The sequence below is a fragment of the Vicia villosa genome, linkage group LG7, assembly GCF_029867415.1.
Source record: "Vicia villosa cultivar HV-30 ecotype Madison, WI linkage group LG7, Vvil1.0, whole genome shotgun sequence".
Taxonomy (NCBI): Eukaryota; Viridiplantae; Streptophyta; class Magnoliopsida; order Fabales; family Fabaceae; genus Vicia; species Vicia villosa.
In genome coordinates this window covers 47,145,522-47,163,860 of record NC_081186.1, presented here as the reverse complement: position 1 = coordinate 47,163,860, position 18,339 = coordinate 47,145,522, and the positions used below count along the sequence as shown (strand labels likewise).

Sequence of the window (18,339 nt, the reverse complement as noted above, 5' to 3'; positions counted from 1 at the left end):
AGGAGGTCCCACTTGCAGACCTTTTTCCAAGAGGGTCCACTGACATTTCATTACTGATATACTTTTGAGATCATGTGGCTCCGCATATCTGAGATGGAAATTTATATTTTTAACAGTTCTAACTTTTATATTTTAACCAAGTTCAACTAGATTGAGACTGTTACATTTTATTTTCAACAGTGTGAGTGTGCTTGAAATTTTTGAACCATGCCTAAAAGATTCACATTCTTTTTTAGTCACAGGATAAAAGGTTTCAAAGTGTACTTCGGAACTTCGGTCTTACAGGTCTTTGTGCTTCCGGGTACAACACCATCAGTTATGGCATGCAGGCTTCATTTGCTGAGAGATGGCATAGGAAAACATCATCTTTCTACCTACCCATCAGTGAGATGACGATTACATTAAATGATGTAGCTTGCCTCCTACACCTTCCCATCAGAGGAAGGTTGCTTGATCATTTTAAGATTACCAAGGTTGATGCAATGGAGGTGATGGTGGTTTATCTGGGAGCTGACCCTGAAGAAGTCTTTTAGTAGTGTATGAACACAAGTGGTGCACATACCAAGTTTTCTTGGTTGGCGAAGTTGTATAACGAAAACTTGCAGATAGCCAAAAGCCCGAACGCCGATGAACTTTGGGTTGGCTACCACATGGAGTGTGGAGTGAGGTGCTTCTTCCTATTCTTGGTTGGCACGTCCATGTTTGTGGATGAAAGCGCAACATACGTGGATGTGGCTTTCCTCAGTATTTCATCGACTTTGAGTCCATTCACAAGTGGAACTGGGGGGCCACATGCTTGGTATACTTGTACTCTAAGCTGAGCGAAGGTTCTTGTTGGACAACAAAGCAAATGACAGGCTCTTGCACCCTGCTTACGGTAATTTTCGAATCTCACTATTAGGTTAAAAACAATTTTTTTCACACTTGTTACTAATATTTTTTCCTTATTCGTTTTCAGGGATAGATCTTTCCCCACTATCGCCTCATTCACTGGTTTGGGCGTGACCCTCACTATACCGAGGATTACCCACGGGCTTACATGTACATCCCGCACAAAGGAAATGATGTTGTGGTGTCGTTCCGTTTGTATATTGACCGGACTCAGCATGATGACGTCGTTTGGATGCCATACACTACTCACTGGGACACTATTTCATTCTACCATATTTCATTATACTCCGGATGGCTGGCATTTGGGACTAATATCATGTGTAGGTATTTGCCAGAGCGGTGGATGCGACAGTTTGAGTATGTGCAAATAATTTCGAGGTCCTCCTCCGAGGCTTCTCTTATCAACATTGTCCGCATAGAAGTGAATGAAATTGCGGCGAATTTTGAGAGTCGTCTGGTACCGGAGGAGTACCGGAGTCAGGAAGCCACATCTGAGTGGAATCATGTTGAGGTTTACATGACTTGGTTTTATTCTGTATCACACCCTTACATGACAACAGATGCTCATAGACGTCCACCTAGGCCTGCTCATGAGGAGATCTTGGAGAATGATCAGGTCATGGATGACCATGTCGTTGATTTGTTGTCGGTCGGTCAAAATATTATGCAGATTTTAAGAGAGGTTATCGATCTGGACTATTTGAGAGAGGTGGTGATGAAGTTGTTGCCCTAGCATGTTCCAGTCTTACCAATGTACGGAATGCCTTGGGTTACCGTAGGCAGAGGAGGAGTCGAACTGTTAGGATTAGGCATACTCAATAAACTATGTTTTTGCTTATATTTTGTATATTTTTCATCGACTTGGAGAATAATGTTTGTACTACTATAATCTTTATGATTAGTTAACGTATTACTCGATTATATAATATTCGTTTTTATTAATTTTTGAAACAATTAATGGCAATATTAATCGATTTAAAATTATGTTAGATTGAAAAAACTACAATCTGATTACAGTGTCTCTGTAAATGAAACATGCAGGCAAGAATTCAGAGATATATCTCCGAACACCTAGTTCGCAGATACATCTCCGAACTATTTTCTTAAGAAATATGGTGAATGTCTGATTTACTTAGAAAGAAAGGTGACTTCGGAGATGTATCTGCGAATTTATCTTTGGTTTATTTTAAAATGTATCTGCGATTTTACCTTTGATTTATTCGGAGATACATCTCAGAACTAAATTTAAACTAAATATGATATTTGTGTGTTCAAAAATAATCTCTGAATTCACCCAAATATATTTTCGGATTTTCATCAGTGTGCCCATAATACAAGGGTACTATGAAAAATTACCTTCATTTAATAAATATTTCCCAAATGGATCGTGTCTAAAAAAATATTTTAGACGTCTTTTTTTCAAAAATATTTTTCTAGAGCATTTCAATATACATAGTAACAACTTTTCTATTCTCTCATTCTATCAATTTCATATTCTAAAATATTTATAAAAAAAATTAAGAATGTGTTATGATTAAAAATTTTAATGAGGAAATTTAAAATTATTTAGATAAAAATTTATTATTTGAATAAAAATTAAGAAGAATTATTAAAATTATAAAATTTATGAAGTATTTTTATCAAAATTAAATTTAGTAATTTGAAATCATGCCTAAAATCAGAGAATTTGAAATTCCTTTCATACTCCACAAAATTTGAATATCAAGTTGGATATTATTATTAGACTTAAATGCACTTTTAGTCCTTGTAAGTTAGTGAATTTTTGATTTTCGTCTCTGTGAGTTTTTTTTAGTCCCTATATTTCACTTTCGCCTTCGTTTTAGTCCCTGAAATCAAAATTTGCAGGAAAATTTACAGGAAGATCCGCAGGAAACCTGCAGATTTTGCCTTTAGGGACTAAACCTCAAGCAAAAAGTAAGATATAGGGACTCAAACAAAAAAAAAACTTACAGGGACGAAAATAAATAACTCGCTAACTTACAGGGACCAAAAGTGCATTTAAGCCTTATTATTATTATTTTAAATTTTGCAAATTTTTTCCCATATTTTTCCAAATTTTGTAAATTGGTTCTTAAATTTTTTTCAAAAATTATAAATTGGTTTTTAATAATTTTTAAATTTTATAAATTGATCCCATTAAATTTTTAGAATTTGCAACTTCATCTCTATTTTTTAAATTTGGTCTAAAAATTTTAAAATTTATAAAAATGAACTCAAATTTTACTGAATAATTTTAATGATTTATCCAAACAAAATAATTTTAAAATAAATTAATTTCAATTAGATCATTTAAATTGCTTACGATTTTAAAATTTTTAAAAACTTTTAATCATCTCATCTAAACACACTTTAAAATTTTCAATTTATCACTTTTCATCCAAATCAAGTGTTAAACCTACACCTTCTTTCTAATCATCAAACATTTAATCAAATATGTTTAAATTTAAAATATTTATAATATTTGCATAGTATTATAGGATACATAAAGTCCTTCTGAAATCCATTTATGTATCCTTTCGGACCATGACAACAATCGTTTTTCATTTTTGTTGTGCTTCTCTATTTTCTTGAAAATTATAGAGAAATGACTATTGGACAGGAACATTTGTGACATAGTAGAGTAACCTAGCATGCATCTATATGCAAGAAGAAAGGGTGGTTGTCGTAGGCCACAGTTTGAGGCGAGGGATACGTCTGGTTTTGTGATGCTTCATTAACAATAGCATTATGAACGACTCTTTTGGACAGGGTCAATATTATATTTTCAATGGATCTCTAAGAAAGGATGTGGATTGTAAATTTTCCGGTAGATATGTTTGTGCGGCATGCAAAGATTCAAATGATAAATATACCTAACGAGTCATGTAGCTAAAAGAGAAAGGCAAGGTTTTAACAAACCATTGAATTAGTGATGAAGTTCTTGTTTAGATACTGCAGCCTTTTTACAGACTACAGACACTATTTTCACAAGATTCAATACCATAGTATAAAACTGAAATTTACAGTTTTTGAAAAATTACATAAGACCAAACAAGTGACTGTCATTGGCAGTGATTGAGAAGCAAGGAGCTGATAGTGTATAATGCTGTTAGTATAGCCTAGCATTGATTCTTAGCTGGACCTTGTGGTGGGAACTGAAAGCACATGCTTGCACATGTTTCTTGTTCTATGTTTTCAAGTTTTTAGTACCATGGTTTCCCTTCTCATTTAGGCCTGCCTTTATAATACAGTACAGTCCAATGAGTCAGGTTCAACTTTGATTCCAATTACAGAAGATTATTATCATAAGTACTCCCTCTGCCTATTATTATAAGCAAATTTTCTCTTTTTAGGTTCATTAAATAATAAATATATCTGGTCTTTATGTAGACCAGATACATTCATTACTCAATGAACCTAAAAAGAGAATATTTGTTTATAATTCAGGCCAGATATATCCAAAGCAACTTGAAACACTCACCATGTCATGTCTTAAACTTGATTTGACGCCATGTTCCTTTGCCATAATTTGACACTTATGTGCCCAACAAATACCTGTGCCTTGGCCAGTCTTTCATCCCTTTTCTAGTATAAATACACATAGTAAAACGATGTTATAATTAATAGTAGCTCCAAATTGTTAAACATGATGTATAGGAAGCTCTAAAGTGAAAATTTAGCCAAAATCAAGGTAGCATATAACGATTCTGTTAAATTCAGCATCAAATTATTTTTCTGGTCTTTTTAAACAGAGTTTAATAAAGGTTAGTACAGTGTAAAATCTTAACCATAATTGACTAAACAAACCAAATCGCTTGAATGGGCCTAATTAACTCACTTGAAATATATGAATAAATGAAGTACAAAAGAAAACAATGGCAAAGATATCTCAACCAAATTGTATTTATAAGCCAAAAGAGATCAATTCATCGTTTTTTCCTGAAGAACATACATATTATGCTTTATTTTGTAATATCTATTTTAATATAATTCGTTCATTTCACTTTTTTAATATCTATGTAATCAAATCTTTCAATATTCATATTTTATGTTTTAAACTTGAATTTGAAAAAGGTTTATGTTATTAAGAATAAATTTGTAAAAGAAAAATGCCTAAAATTTGTCCAGAAAAAATGTCTAACCATAATAAATAGTAGTTAGAGATAGTTAACTTTGGAGTTGCCTTTATATAATGGTATGAATCAGGGGCGTTTCCATGGTCCAGCTAGCCCGGGCTGGGCCAGCTCGGGCACGTGCCCAGACTCAACCCCTATTTTCTTTGTATACCTCTAATTTAATAGTTGATTTTTAGACAAAACTAGGGGCAAAATTAGTAAAAATATGGTGTGAAAATTAAAATAGATGAATAATCAATGGTTCAGGCCCAACCCAATTAATTATTTATGAACAAGAGCTTTCACCGGAACCGTGAACCGTCGGAATAGCTCCCACCATGTGAGTCTCCTCTTTATTTTTTATTTCTCTTGTTACCTCAATGTAAACCATTTGCCAATTGGTTGGATTTGTGTTTGGTTTTTGTTTAATTTGAGTTTTGAATGTTAGGTTTTCAGATAGAAATCAAAACTAAATAACATTGATAATGTTTCTGGAAATTATGGACTAGGATTCGAAAATATGGTGTGGGGGTGGGTGGGGGCTACTATATTTCTCTCTTCCTCATTTGTTTAGTTATAGGCCTAACTTTTCCTTTTCTAATGTAAATTTAACCCACCTCCATTTCTATTTTATTTTATTTTTGATTTCTTTATCATCTTTATTAATTAATTAAATTTATTTTTAATTAGTTAATTAGGTTGATCAATCTTAATTCAAGTCACTTAAAGATGTTGATATTATTCAAAAATTCACCGCAAAGAGGTCTCGGAGAGAGCATTTACCTCCTAATTTTATTTAGCACAGTATTTGCAGGTTAGGTTTCATCTCTCTTATGTAGCACACTTTAGGACTATTTATATATTAAGTCGCATGTAACTTGCGGTTAAATTTTTTGCCCAGATTGTCTAAAATTTCTGGCTGCGCCACTGGTATGAATTAACTAGTTGTTTGTTTTCCTAGTAAAGCGCTATCAAGAATATGTACGAAGAGGTCTCAATTAGTGTGAGGATATAGGGTGGAGCTACATAATATTTTCCCATAATAATACGTGTTGAGTTTCTGCCTTCATTGCGGTCCACCCCTAATCGCCTAAATTGCGGTAATTGGCTAGACTTCATTGCAGCTTCAATACCTTCATTGTGTTGGATTTGAAGGGGTGAATTTAGTCTCAAGTTGCTTAGAGATTTGGCATGTGTTCCACTTTATAAATGGGGGCAATCATCATCTTACAAATCGGTTTTGTAAGGTTGAGATAAGCCCAACCACGCATTCTAAGAATAAGATTTCTCCAATGATCAACTATAAACCCTTATCTTTTTACTTTAATTTTAGATGTACTTACAAAATACATACATCCAAGAGCCAACACCGAGATTCATGTTTTGTGCAGATGATATAGTCCTATTTTGCGATTCGGAAGAGAAATCAAATGGGAAGTTAGAGACTTAGATACAAGTCTTAAAAGTGTCTAACGAAGGAGTAATAGCACAAGTTACATGGTTTAAATATCTTGGACCCTTAGTACAAGAGGACAGGAAAATAAAGAGATGTAAGCCGCAAAATTCAAGTTGGATGGTAGAAATGGAGGAGGGTCTCAAGTGTTTTATGTGACATGAAGGTAACTCTTAAAGTGAAAGGAAAACTTTATCGTACATTCGTAGGACTGACAATGTTGTATGGGATGGAGTGTTGGGAGGGAAAAAACCAATATGAGAATAAAATAAATGCAACAGAAATGAGAATGTTGTGTTAGATGTGTAGTGAGAGTAGACAAAATAGGATCAGGAATGACACCATAAGAGAGAGTTGGGATAGTCTTATAGTAAAAAAGATGGTGGAAATTCAACTGAGGTGGTTTCGACAAGTAGATGTAGATTTTATAGTAAGAAGAGTAGATTAAATTGATGATAGTCAAATCACTAGAGATAGAGGAAGATATATAAAAACTAGTAAGAAAGATCTAGAGATTAATGAGTTAGATGGAGATATGATATATGATAGAACATTATAGCATCATTTGATCTTCGTAGATAAGATTCGGTTGTTCTTTTAATTCTTAAACTATCTTTTATTTTGAACACCTTCCTTCTTTTAGGAACAAATTGTCTTTTCAATTTTTTTATCATTATGAATGAATATAATATTTAAATGAAGCTAAAAAATAAGGAAGAAAAAGATAAAATGGTCTTTGAATCTGAAATACACAATTGAGACTCTTTTATATAGGTACCAAGAGAATCAATATATAATCTCGATATTAGTTACATAATATTAATAACTTTGATATCATGCCTATCCTAATTACTTAATATTTTTATAAGTAGAATATATCAACTCTCCAACTTAAGTTAAGTTGGGGTATATAAATGATAGGCACCAAATGTGTGACATATATAACAATTGTGGTTGGGTCTAACACAATCTAACGAAACCAGCTTGTAGGTGAGGAATTTGTTTCCACTTATAAACATATATTGAGACCATATCCTTTTTAATATAGGACTCTTCAACACACCCTTTCATGCCCAAGACCGGACAGACATATGGAGGGTGGATACAAATTGTAGGTTGTCCGATAGCGAAAACATGATAGTAGGTGGCCCAACGGATCTTGGATAAGCTTTAATACACTCTTAAAAATGTGCTTGGGTCTAACTCAACCTTACAAAACCAACTTGTAGGGTGGGGATATCCCCATTTATAAGCACATGTTCAGGTCATATATTGTCTGATGTAAGACTCTTAACGATTACTAATTCAATCTGTCAAGGAACTAGTGAAGACATCCAGCAATAACTCGTTGGAACTTAAAAAGCTAGTAGTGATATTTCCTTATTCAATGTTAATTAGAAGTTAAGAAAAAGGGGGACAATAAATAGAACTTCATAAAAAGAACTCTAAATCATACAAGAAAAGAATGAAAGTAATCCTTTATATTTGACTCAATAGGCTGCCATATGGCCATATGTTTTGCATAGTTCTTTAGTGAGCTTCCTCCCACTCTTTTGTATAATAACTCTAAAAATTCTGAAGATTCAAATGTTGAATAATATCAGTATTGGGAAAATGTCATACCAAGTTCAAGTGATGGAACTGTGTCAGAAGCTTTCATTTAGTAAGGAATTCTTTTGATGATTGCTTATCCATCATCTTAATTGCGGCTTTCTGCAAAAAGAAATAGAAAAGGGAAAATTTAAGAGCTGGTAACATATGAATTTCTACTTCTTGCAATATACCTGTCTAGATTGTAATTAACAAACTTCGTTGGAATTGGAACCTAAACAAGTGATAAGTTGTTTTTTTAAGCTTGAAGCAAATATGTTTTGCAGGTCACTGACTGGTATATGCAATTAGCAGTGAACTAAAGCCCCAATACTTGACATAAATTTGTTCTTGTCTTCAAATAGTATCAGTTGACATATGCCATTGTAATGATTATTGTGTGCATATTTCATGTTGACTACAATTTTATCTCAAACAAAAGTAAAATTAGAGGATATGAACAGAAGCATTTAGGAATAATTTCTTTCTAATTGCAAATTATTACTCTCGTTTGGTGATACTGCTCATTAATCACTTCTCACCATTTCAAAGTAATATTATAAACATCATGGCATACCTCATTTTGAACCTGCTGGCAAGAACTCCTTCAATCCTTTATGGCAATCACAAGTATTCAATATGCAGTTAAAAGAGTAAACATTATAACAAGAATAATCAGTTAAAAGAGTAAACTTTATAACAAGAATAATCTTTTCTTTGAAAAGGAAGCACAAGTTCATTTCTTCCTTATGAAATAAATGTTGGCATTTTGTGAAGAGACATGGTGCACACCAATTTTAAATTGTGACTGCAGTCGTGATTGCGATTACATTGCAGAAAAATGCAGACAAATGTCAACGTAATTGCATCATGATATAGTCACAGAGAGCTAAATACCTTTGCTTTGCAATATAAATTGTTGTTGTAGACTGCATTTTAAAACTACAGTGTGCGCCATCTTCAAAATCTTCCAATCAAACCCAATAAACAATACACTTTGATCATAAGAAATTTTCATCATCATAACCATCTAGTTATAAAGTTTAACCTACAAAATTATCAAACAACTTAGTCCCCTCTTTTAATTGTAGTAACAGTTTGTATATCTCCTCACTCTGAGGGTGAGAGTGATCTTCAGCATTGAAAGCATGCACTTCATTTTTCACTTCTATCCAACTCCAACCAGGAACCTTTTTCACATGTCTTTCTCGCATCAGCCTAGTTACACTAGCTTTTTTATCCCACATCTTCAGACGCCCATAAAGGTCCGAGAGCAGAACATAAGTGCTGTGATCCTCAGGCTCCAACTCTAGCAATGTTTTTGCCACATGACTAGCTAATTCAATATCACCACAACTTCTACAGGCACCTAATAAAGTTCTCAACACCATTGCATCAGGTTCAAAAGGCATTGTTTCAACCAAAGCTTTTGCCTCCTCTAGATGCCCAGCCCGACCATAGAGATCAACTGCACAAGCATAGTGCTCCATTCGCAGCGGAATACCAAAATCAGACTCCATAGATTGTATAATTTTACGGCCTTCTTCTACGAGCCCATTATGACTACATGCAGTGAGAACTGCGACAAAGGTTATATGATCAGGTTTCATCTTCCTCTCTCTCATTAAGTTAAAGAGTTCAAGTGCAATGTTTCCTTGTCCGTGTTGTGCATACCCAAAGATGATCGAGTTCCAAACAATTGCATTGTCACTGAAAGTTGTTTCAAAAGATTTCCTAGCATCTTCTATGACACCACATTTAGAATACATGAAGATCAATGAACTCCCGACATATTTATTTGTATCAAAGCCTACTTTAAGTGACAAAACATGAACCTGTTGACCTAGCTGCAGTGTTGCTAAATCTGAACAACATCTGATGACAGCGGAAAAAGTATAGTCATCAATTTCTACAAAAAGATATCTCATTTGCACAAACAACCTCAAGGCTTCCTCACTCCAACCAACCTGCACATACCCTGCCAAAACAGAATTCCATGTACAACAATCTTTAACATCCATGGAAAAGAAGATTTTCGATGCATCTTCCATGCCCCTATTATCAAATCCAAGATACATGGCAATCAAAGCATTAGAAACAGGCACAGAAACCTGAAGCCCTCTTTTTATCACCAACCCATGTAAAGATTCTCCACGGCTTTTGTGGTGTTTGACAAAACAATGACTGATGACCCCAGTATAACTATAATCATCAGGCTCAAACCCAAAACTCTGCATGTCAATGAAAACTCCAAACGCAAGATCTTCTTTCTTGTGAAGCAAGTAAGCCGCAAGCAAGGAATTCCATGTAACTAGATCGCGACACGTGGCAGCACCATCGAACACTCTCTCAGCATCTTGTAAACAATAGCACTCTGAGTACGCCATGATAAGAGCATTGGAGACAATATTAAAATCCCCCAGCCCGTGCTTCATAATTTTACAATGCAGCTGCATTACCAAGCTGCAAAACTCAACACCATCAAGCAATGTCAAAAGCGGAGCCACCGTCCCATCGTCAATCCCAACACCATCCATCTCCTGACATCTCAGCAACCAAAACGCCATCTCAACATCACCAACTCGCGAATAACCCGCAATCAACGTGTTCCACGACACGAAATTACACTCTGGCATATACCGAAACACAACCAATGCATCATCAACTCTACCACACTTGGCATACATGTCAAGAAGCGCACTCCCTGAAAACACATTCTCATTAAACCTCATCTTAATCATAACCGAATGTATCTGCTTTCCAAGATCAAGGCCGCCAGCTCGAGCAACACCTTTAAGAATGCTCCCAAATGTGTGGCTGTCAACTACGTGACCGGAGATTCTCATATTGTTGAGGAGTTTCCATGTATAATCCAGGTCTCCGGTGTTTGCGTAGCATGAAATGACTGCATTCCATGATACGGTATCTCTGTGAGGCATTTCGTCGAACAGTTGGTGAGCAAGGGGAAGTTGAGCACATTTTGAGTATGATGTTATGAGGTTGTTGGCTGTGTAGAGGTCTGATATGGAACCTGACTTGATTGCTAGACAATGGGTTGCTTTCAGAGAAGGTAGTGTAATGGGTGAAGCTCGAATAAGGGATTGGAGTCTCTGCATTCATTCGTGAGCATGTGTTTTTCAATGCAAATGGTTTTGTTCGGCCAAAGGGAAATTTGATTCAAACGCCAGAGTGATTCAAACCCAAAAAAATTTAATTTGGTCCCGCAGCACGCGTAATTTAACTGTCTAGTGCTGACATGTTAGTTTAATCGTCACCTCACGACTCAACTATCAAATTGATTTTTCTGGGTGTGATGGAAGATTTCAAGGTTTTTAAAATACCATTTATATATATGGTAAACATATTTTATAGTATTTAATCAAGACTTTTATAAGATTCTAAGAAATTTTGTGGCATTCAATTAAGACATTTACGAATCTTTTAAAGCAATAAAATCGGTTGGAATTCTGTTCAAGAACTAGAGATGAGTGAAGAAGAGATGGAATCGTGTTCAGTTTCGACATATCAGTTTTATTGTTCGATGGATCAGACTTCCGGTGTGGTGGAAAGGAGGTAGACCTGAAAGATTAGCAGTCTAATGCTCAAGTCAGTGAGTAATCGAAAAAGTAGTTTAATGAAATAAATACATGAAATAGTGTGATCAGGTCTTTATATGCATGAACGGTTAAAATCGTCCGAGTGTGATTCGGCGCCTTGTGTTGGTTGTCGTTCATTAGATTCGACGATGAGATATGTGATGGGGTGTGATCGTATTTCCTTCACAAGCATGATGGTTCTCCTATTTCATGTGTCTTCTTCAAACACTTATTATCAGGTCTTCTTTGCGAGCCTTGCGGAAGGGCCAGAACAGTCCCCCCCCCCTGTTCATACATCGTAGAACGAGGACTTTGTCGAGTTCATCTTTAATGTAAAATATGGTAGAAGAAAATAGAAGACCATTGATAATATGTTGATGTCTTTGGAAAGAGGTGTGTTAAAAGTCTCCATGTGTGATTAGAAATGTATCGCATGCACATCTCAACATGTGTCCTTACGTCTAACGGTAATGATTCTTTTTAATCTAAGGCATTTAAGTGTTTCTTGAATAGTTCACGATGAGATCGTGACCGTTGGTGGTGCAGGTCACGCTTCCAAATAATGTGGATCACACACAATATATATATATATATATATATATATATATATATATATATATATATATATATATATATATATATATATATATATATATATATATATATATATATATATGGAGTTTTGGAGTCACTATTGTTGAATATGAGACTCCATTGAAAATCTTGATTAAAAATAAAATCATTTTTAAAATCAGAGTTTAAAAATATTTTTCAAGTATTTGAATAAATATGCAATGCAACTTCAAGGTAGAGAAATTAAATGAAAAATAAAAAGGATAAGAAAAGAGAAATTACACTAAAAGATTATAGATGTCTGAACTAATGAAGTGGCATGATCCTCTTTCCAAAAAATGATTTTGAGAGTATTCGTTATGCTTGAGAGCTTTAGAAGGAGGTATGGTTAGGAAGTTATAATACTGGAATAATAAAATGTATATTTGTTAGTGAAGTTAATGTACAAAATGTTACTTGAAGCCAACGGAGCAGTTATTGTTATGGCAATTTGATGTCAACGGTTCAACTCCCAACGGCTAGCAAATTTTCAATTAAATTAGTTTTTAAGGGAACACTTCATTATTTTATAAATGTAGTTATTCTTTCATAGCTCTTTAGTAATTACATAGATATTTTGTGACAATTAGCATTTCTCAAATTTTAATTATAAAATAATTTGTATATAACTAATAAAAATTTATAATCAAAGTATAAATTTTATTCTCAATGGTTATTTATTGTAACCATTATACTTTTATTTTAGAGACTAATTATATGTTATAATTCAATATTTAAAAATTTATCATACAATTAACTCATTTATTATCAAATTTTTGTTATAAACTCTTATCCTCATTGAAATTCTTTTTGTTGTTAGAAACAAGCAAGACTTCATATTTTTTATGTTGTCCCCGAGATTCTTCTTCATTTTGAAGGTGAATAAAAAGTCATGACTTGAAGCGGTTAGTCTTCAATCCAAACAATGAGCATGGCTTGAAGAGCACCAAATGGAGATTTTGCACAAACTGGTCTCAAACTGAACTGGAGTTTTGTGTTGGTTATCCGCTTAACTTAACTGAGGTTTTACAGAGGTTGACCACGAACCAAACAAAGATTTTCATCAGGCTAATCTTAAACCTACTGAGTTTTTGTACCAGGATCAACTTATAAATTGATTGAGATTTTAAACCTCGTTGATCTCGAACTGATATAACTTTTAATCAGACTGAGCTCAAGAACTTTCGTGGAGATTTTCACTGGCTGATTTCAACAAACCAAAATATAGCTTTTTCAATGATGGAGCTCACAAATAAAAATGAGACTTATACTAATCCCCAAATACAAACAAGATATTTTTTAATGGTTTAACTCCCAACCAAAATGATAACTTTCTAAGGAAGCATTATTTACTCAAGTAAAAAATTTACTCTTGGTAAATTTGCAAGTATGCTTTCACCCAGAATAATACTCAAGAGAAAAATCAATGTACTAAAAAATACTCTCAAAGAACTATGGCTAAAATTTGTGAGAAAATATGAAAAATTTAGAGAGGTGATGAGAGAAATGAAAAGTGAGGTTTTTCACGTTTTTTGGATAATTTAAAATGATACAGAAGCTTTTTATTTATAGACCAAAACATTACGTAATTATGAAAATAATCCATGGATCAAATTAATGACTTAATTGAGTAGATAGTGCAAATAATTGATTGTTGATGCCCAAAATGGAAGGTTTAGATAAAGAATTGTATGACAAGTTTTTAAGGGGTTTACATGGTAGAAAATTTTTGGGCGTTAGAAACGGGATTCTTGGGTAGATAGTTCTTTTCCGAAGGTTGCGACGATTGTGTTGACTTCTTTTTGTTCTATTGTATTTCTAGAACAAAATACCCTCCTCCTACGCCGCTTCTAGGGGCACGGGTAACTCCTCCTCCATTTTCTCTTTGGAGGATCAAATCCATGTCTTTTTGGAAGGAATAAACGTCTCATCCTCGGGGGACGATGATCGGGTTGCTTTAGAGGGTTTCTTGCTCTCGTTGAGGGTGACCCTGCCAGTCTCATCCTGTCCTCCCTACTCGTTCTTCTAATTTTACCTCCCTTTTATTAAAGACATATGGGTTCTTTTTCCTCTCTCTGACTGCTCTACAGAAATTCTCAAAGTACTTAATGTTGCCTCTTCCCAATTGTTTCTGAATAGTTGGAGGTACATTAGGGCTTTCAAGATGATCTGTAAAAAGCTAGACATTAACCATACCGTATGGGTTTTCTTCTCCTTTTCGTTACCAAACTGGTGAAGGTCAGATGGGTGACCTTAAGCAATCGAAAAGACCAAAGGCTTTTTACACCTCATTCTAACAATTATAAATATTGGAAAGACAAATTTGTTCGGGTTAGGGCTCGAAAGGACTCCCTCGGTATGCTGGACCCTGAAGATGTTCCCTTATTTATGTTGTCATGGATAGAGACCCCGTCAATATTTACTGACTATGACTGGTTGTTCCTGACTATTACGGAGAGACAAACCATCCTTTTTTTAAGGTAATTTAAAGTCATAGGCTATCAGGAAGTGATTAAGCTTTGGAGAGAAGGTGTCGATCATCTTATGGACTATATAGGTAGGTAATTTTCCTTTCCTACATGTGGGACTTTACATCCTTTTCTAACCCTTATTTTTTTTATGCAGACCAGATGGCCAAGGCATGCTCAAGAGCGTCGGGAAAGGTGGGAGAGGCTCAAAGTTGTCGGCTCGAGCATTAACAACCCGAAGAGTCATCTCGGAGGGGGAGGGGGAATTACCCACAAACATAAAAGATCGGTTGAAACTCCAGCCCCAGCAATGCTGGAAGCTAAGGCTCGACGCATAAGGGAGGAGCATTTTCCTGTCACGGGCTAGGGGGTGTTGAATGCAGTATAGGGCAAGCAACAAACAAGATTTGGAAATATTGATCCGGGAATTATCGTCCTCAGAGATGGAGAGATGCCATTCAACAGTTTCTACGGTTTCGAGCTCGGGTTTGAATGAGCAAAAAGTAAACAAAGATATAGACATGAAAAGAATAAACACATTCTTAGAAGAGAAATAACTTATCAGGAATGTAAATATACCCACTCTTCACAAACATACACTTACCAACCCATTATGCTCAACCTACGATACTCATCTATGTTATCACGTATCTCTCACATAAGCGTCCATCTCTGGAGCACAAACGAGATCATCTCACAACTAAGGTTATCTCTAACGCGAAGTCACGAGAACATCCGTATTCTCGCGTCGGCGATCTCTCGCGCGCCGCTCAAACACGAAAGCATTAAGTACGGATACAAACAGTGAATGTTAGCTCTAAATCTATCTCTAGAGTTCAGAACCAACAGATAATCATCCTAGATAAAGATTCGAGGAGTTTATCTCTAAAGCACCCCAAATCCCCAGCATAGAGCAAAAATCCAGGATAACATCAACACAGATTCGTAAAGCAAGTTAAATATAACATTATAATCGGTAAATATACATAAGATTCAAGTAAATATACAAACAAACCCAACCAAAGAGAAACACACAAAGAAGAAGAGAAATGAACCGAAAATCTCCCGGTTTGTCAGCTCCGTTTGACGCTCAATCCACCCCCGATCATCCTTATGCAACCTCCGAAGTTGTTTTCTAAGCCAATTCTACTCTAAGAATGAAGTTGATGGTGTTGGGACTCAAAAATACCCAACCCATGACCTAAAAATGTGATTTTTCCCCTTTTTAACAAGTCTGAAAATCCGCAGGTCCGCTGAGCGGAGAAGAGTCCGCTTAGCGGAGTCTGCTAAAAATCAGATTTTGTTTTCGCCATAACTCGAGAACCGTAACTCCGAATTGCGCCCGGTTCGAAGCATTGGAAAGCTTATTCAATGCTCTATCCAATAATGAATGAGTGGAAACCAAAATGATGATTTTGGTCATCCTTATTTTAAGTCTTTGGAAGTCCGCTTGATGGTGGCTAAGCGGGCTTTCACCAAAATTGCGAAATCGAAACCATGCCTTTGACACTTTATTCCTCAAGGCTCCAATAAGCATGAATACCTATAAAAACAAAGGAAAAACTATCAAATGGTATAAAAGTATATGAAAATACAACTATTCACAAAGTATACGTATTTATACATAAAACGGGGAATTATTCAAACGGTATTAACAAAAGTATCGATAAGTGCCACTATTTACATACACAAAATAAGTACATTTTGGCACTTATCAAACTCTCCCCAACTTGAAACTTTGTTTGTCCTCAAACAATGTCAAATAAATCAATGAATCAAAAGTAATAAACCAAAGAATTGTGAATCAACAAGTTTTGAAAACCAAAAACAAATGTATGGCTCAACACAAAAACATATAAACAAAGTAAATACTTACCACTATACTACAACGACAACATGTAAACGAAACGAATCCTAAGTACAAAAAGCATACAAAACATTCTAACACAATACATGCTCACATCATGAATCACACCTAGCAAAAATTCATCAGTGGATGAAGAACACACAAAGGTGAAGGACTTTTAACACTCATCCAACAATCTTGCAAACAAAAGATTAAATTATGCATTCATCTAAAAATCACATTGAAGATACAAAAGCAAGAATCACAAGGACTTTTCAAGGTTGTAATGTGGCTTGGTTAACAAACAAGGGATATGTCCTAAGGCGAATCGAAACAAAAACTTTCCTAAACCTAAGGGAGTGATCAATCCACAAAGTTCTAAGCAACAAAATCTCGACTAAACTTCTTCCTTAACCACAAGTTTCTCAAACCAATCACAATACTTATTAGCACAATTATTCACTTCTCTTTTCTTTTTGTTTTTCAAAACTTTTTCACTTTTTTTCTTTCTTTTCAACCTCATAGCAACAACCAAATAAGTACATAATCATTTTTCTCCCCAACTTGAATTCAACCACATCATCATGTGAATACTCCCTACTTTCTAAGGCAAGGTAAAAATTCATACCAAAAGTCATGGTTGAGGGCTCAAGAAAACAAAAAATCAATCATCCATGCAAAAATGAGAACTAAACACTCAAAGATAAGCATTTAGCAAAAACAACATGGACATTGACAAAAAGGCTCAAAAGGGTTAACAAATGATCACACACTCACAAGGTGAATTGACTATTTGGTTTTGGTAGTTGTGCTCAAAATGAAACAAAATGCCTTGATCCTTTTCATGCTTTCATAAAATCAACATAAAAAAAAGATTAAGCATAATAAAATCTAGTTAAAACAAAGATTGTAGCCTCCAGCATATGTAAACAATGGAAAGCTTCCTCACATTTATGGTTTGGGAACTAAAGTGATTCAATCAATAAGCAAGTAATGCCAAAGAATGAATTGTATGGTAATTGTACAAATGAAAAGTTTCCTAAACATGCTATGCTATAGAAAGCGATAAATGAGTACCTTGAATGATACACTTCAAAAACAATATCCTACCATACATCCGCAAGTTGAAACACTCAAGCTTTGGAAAATCACCTAAAAAATCTTCGAATCACCGAACAAAATTCGAGTACAAACAACCAATAAAAGAATTAGAAAAACAAAACCAATATATACTACTAATTAGCCTTGGTGAATGTGGGAAAAATGAGTGAACCATATGGAATGGGAACCCCACTGGTACAGAGCAGAAAGACAAAATTTTGCTGTCATCGCTTAGCGGAGCTAGGCTCGCTTAGCAGATGACAGAAAAACCAGAAAAATCAGAACTGAAACAGCTGTTCCAATCACTCACCACTTCACCTAAATACCTCATAAACAGAAATATAAACAAAACTTTACAACCGTTGGGGTGCCTCCCAACAAGCGCTTGTTTTACGTCGTTAGCTCGACGCCTTTATTGTTTTGGTGTTTGGAAAGTAGCCTCCTCTCGTCATGCCATGGTGACGTCTCACCGCACAAGCCTAAAGAAAGTGTCCTAACCAACCACTCAACAAACGTTACGGGTACAAATATATACAACAACTATACGATCATAAAAGAAAACGAAAGTATACAATTATATACACAAATAAACACATATGCACAAGTATGGAACACAAACAACTACTATCATACAAAAAAAGAAAATTGGTGAATGTTGGATTCACAA

General features: G+C 34.9%; 1 protein-coding gene across 2 annotated transcripts; it reads right to left on the bottom strand.

Annotated features, from left to right (window-relative positions):
- Window positions 1–3,334: 3,334 nt before the first annotated feature.
- Window positions 3,335–11,617, bottom strand: LOC131620517 (putative pentatricopeptide repeat-containing protein At3g25970). Of its 2 annotated transcripts, XM_058891629.1 has the most exons (4): window positions 8,947–11,617; window positions 8,627–8,662; window positions 8,083–8,172; window positions 3,335–4,476 (listed from the first exon to the last, which is right to left on the bottom strand). In XM_058891629.1, the coding sequence occupies exon 1, from the start codon at window positions 11,163–11,165 to the stop codon at window positions 9,093–9,095; it is 2,073 nt and encodes a 690-aa protein (XP_058747612.1). In that variant the 5' UTR covers window positions 11,166–11,617; the 3' UTR covers window positions 3,335–4,476; window positions 8,083–8,172; window positions 8,627–8,662; window positions 8,947–9,092. The 2 variants fall into 2 exon arrangements, with proteins under 2 accessions (XP_058747612.1, XP_058747613.1); XM_058891630.1 differs by lacking the exon at window positions 8,627–8,662.
- Between the last annotated feature and the right edge of the window lie 6,722 nt (window positions 11,618–18,339).

What these genes read in the sequence shown, in the direction of transcription:
- LOC131620517 (XM_058891629.1), bottom strand. Translation starts at nt 11,165, where the DNA reads ATGCAGAGACTCCAATCCCTTATTCGAGCTTCACCCATTACACTACCT.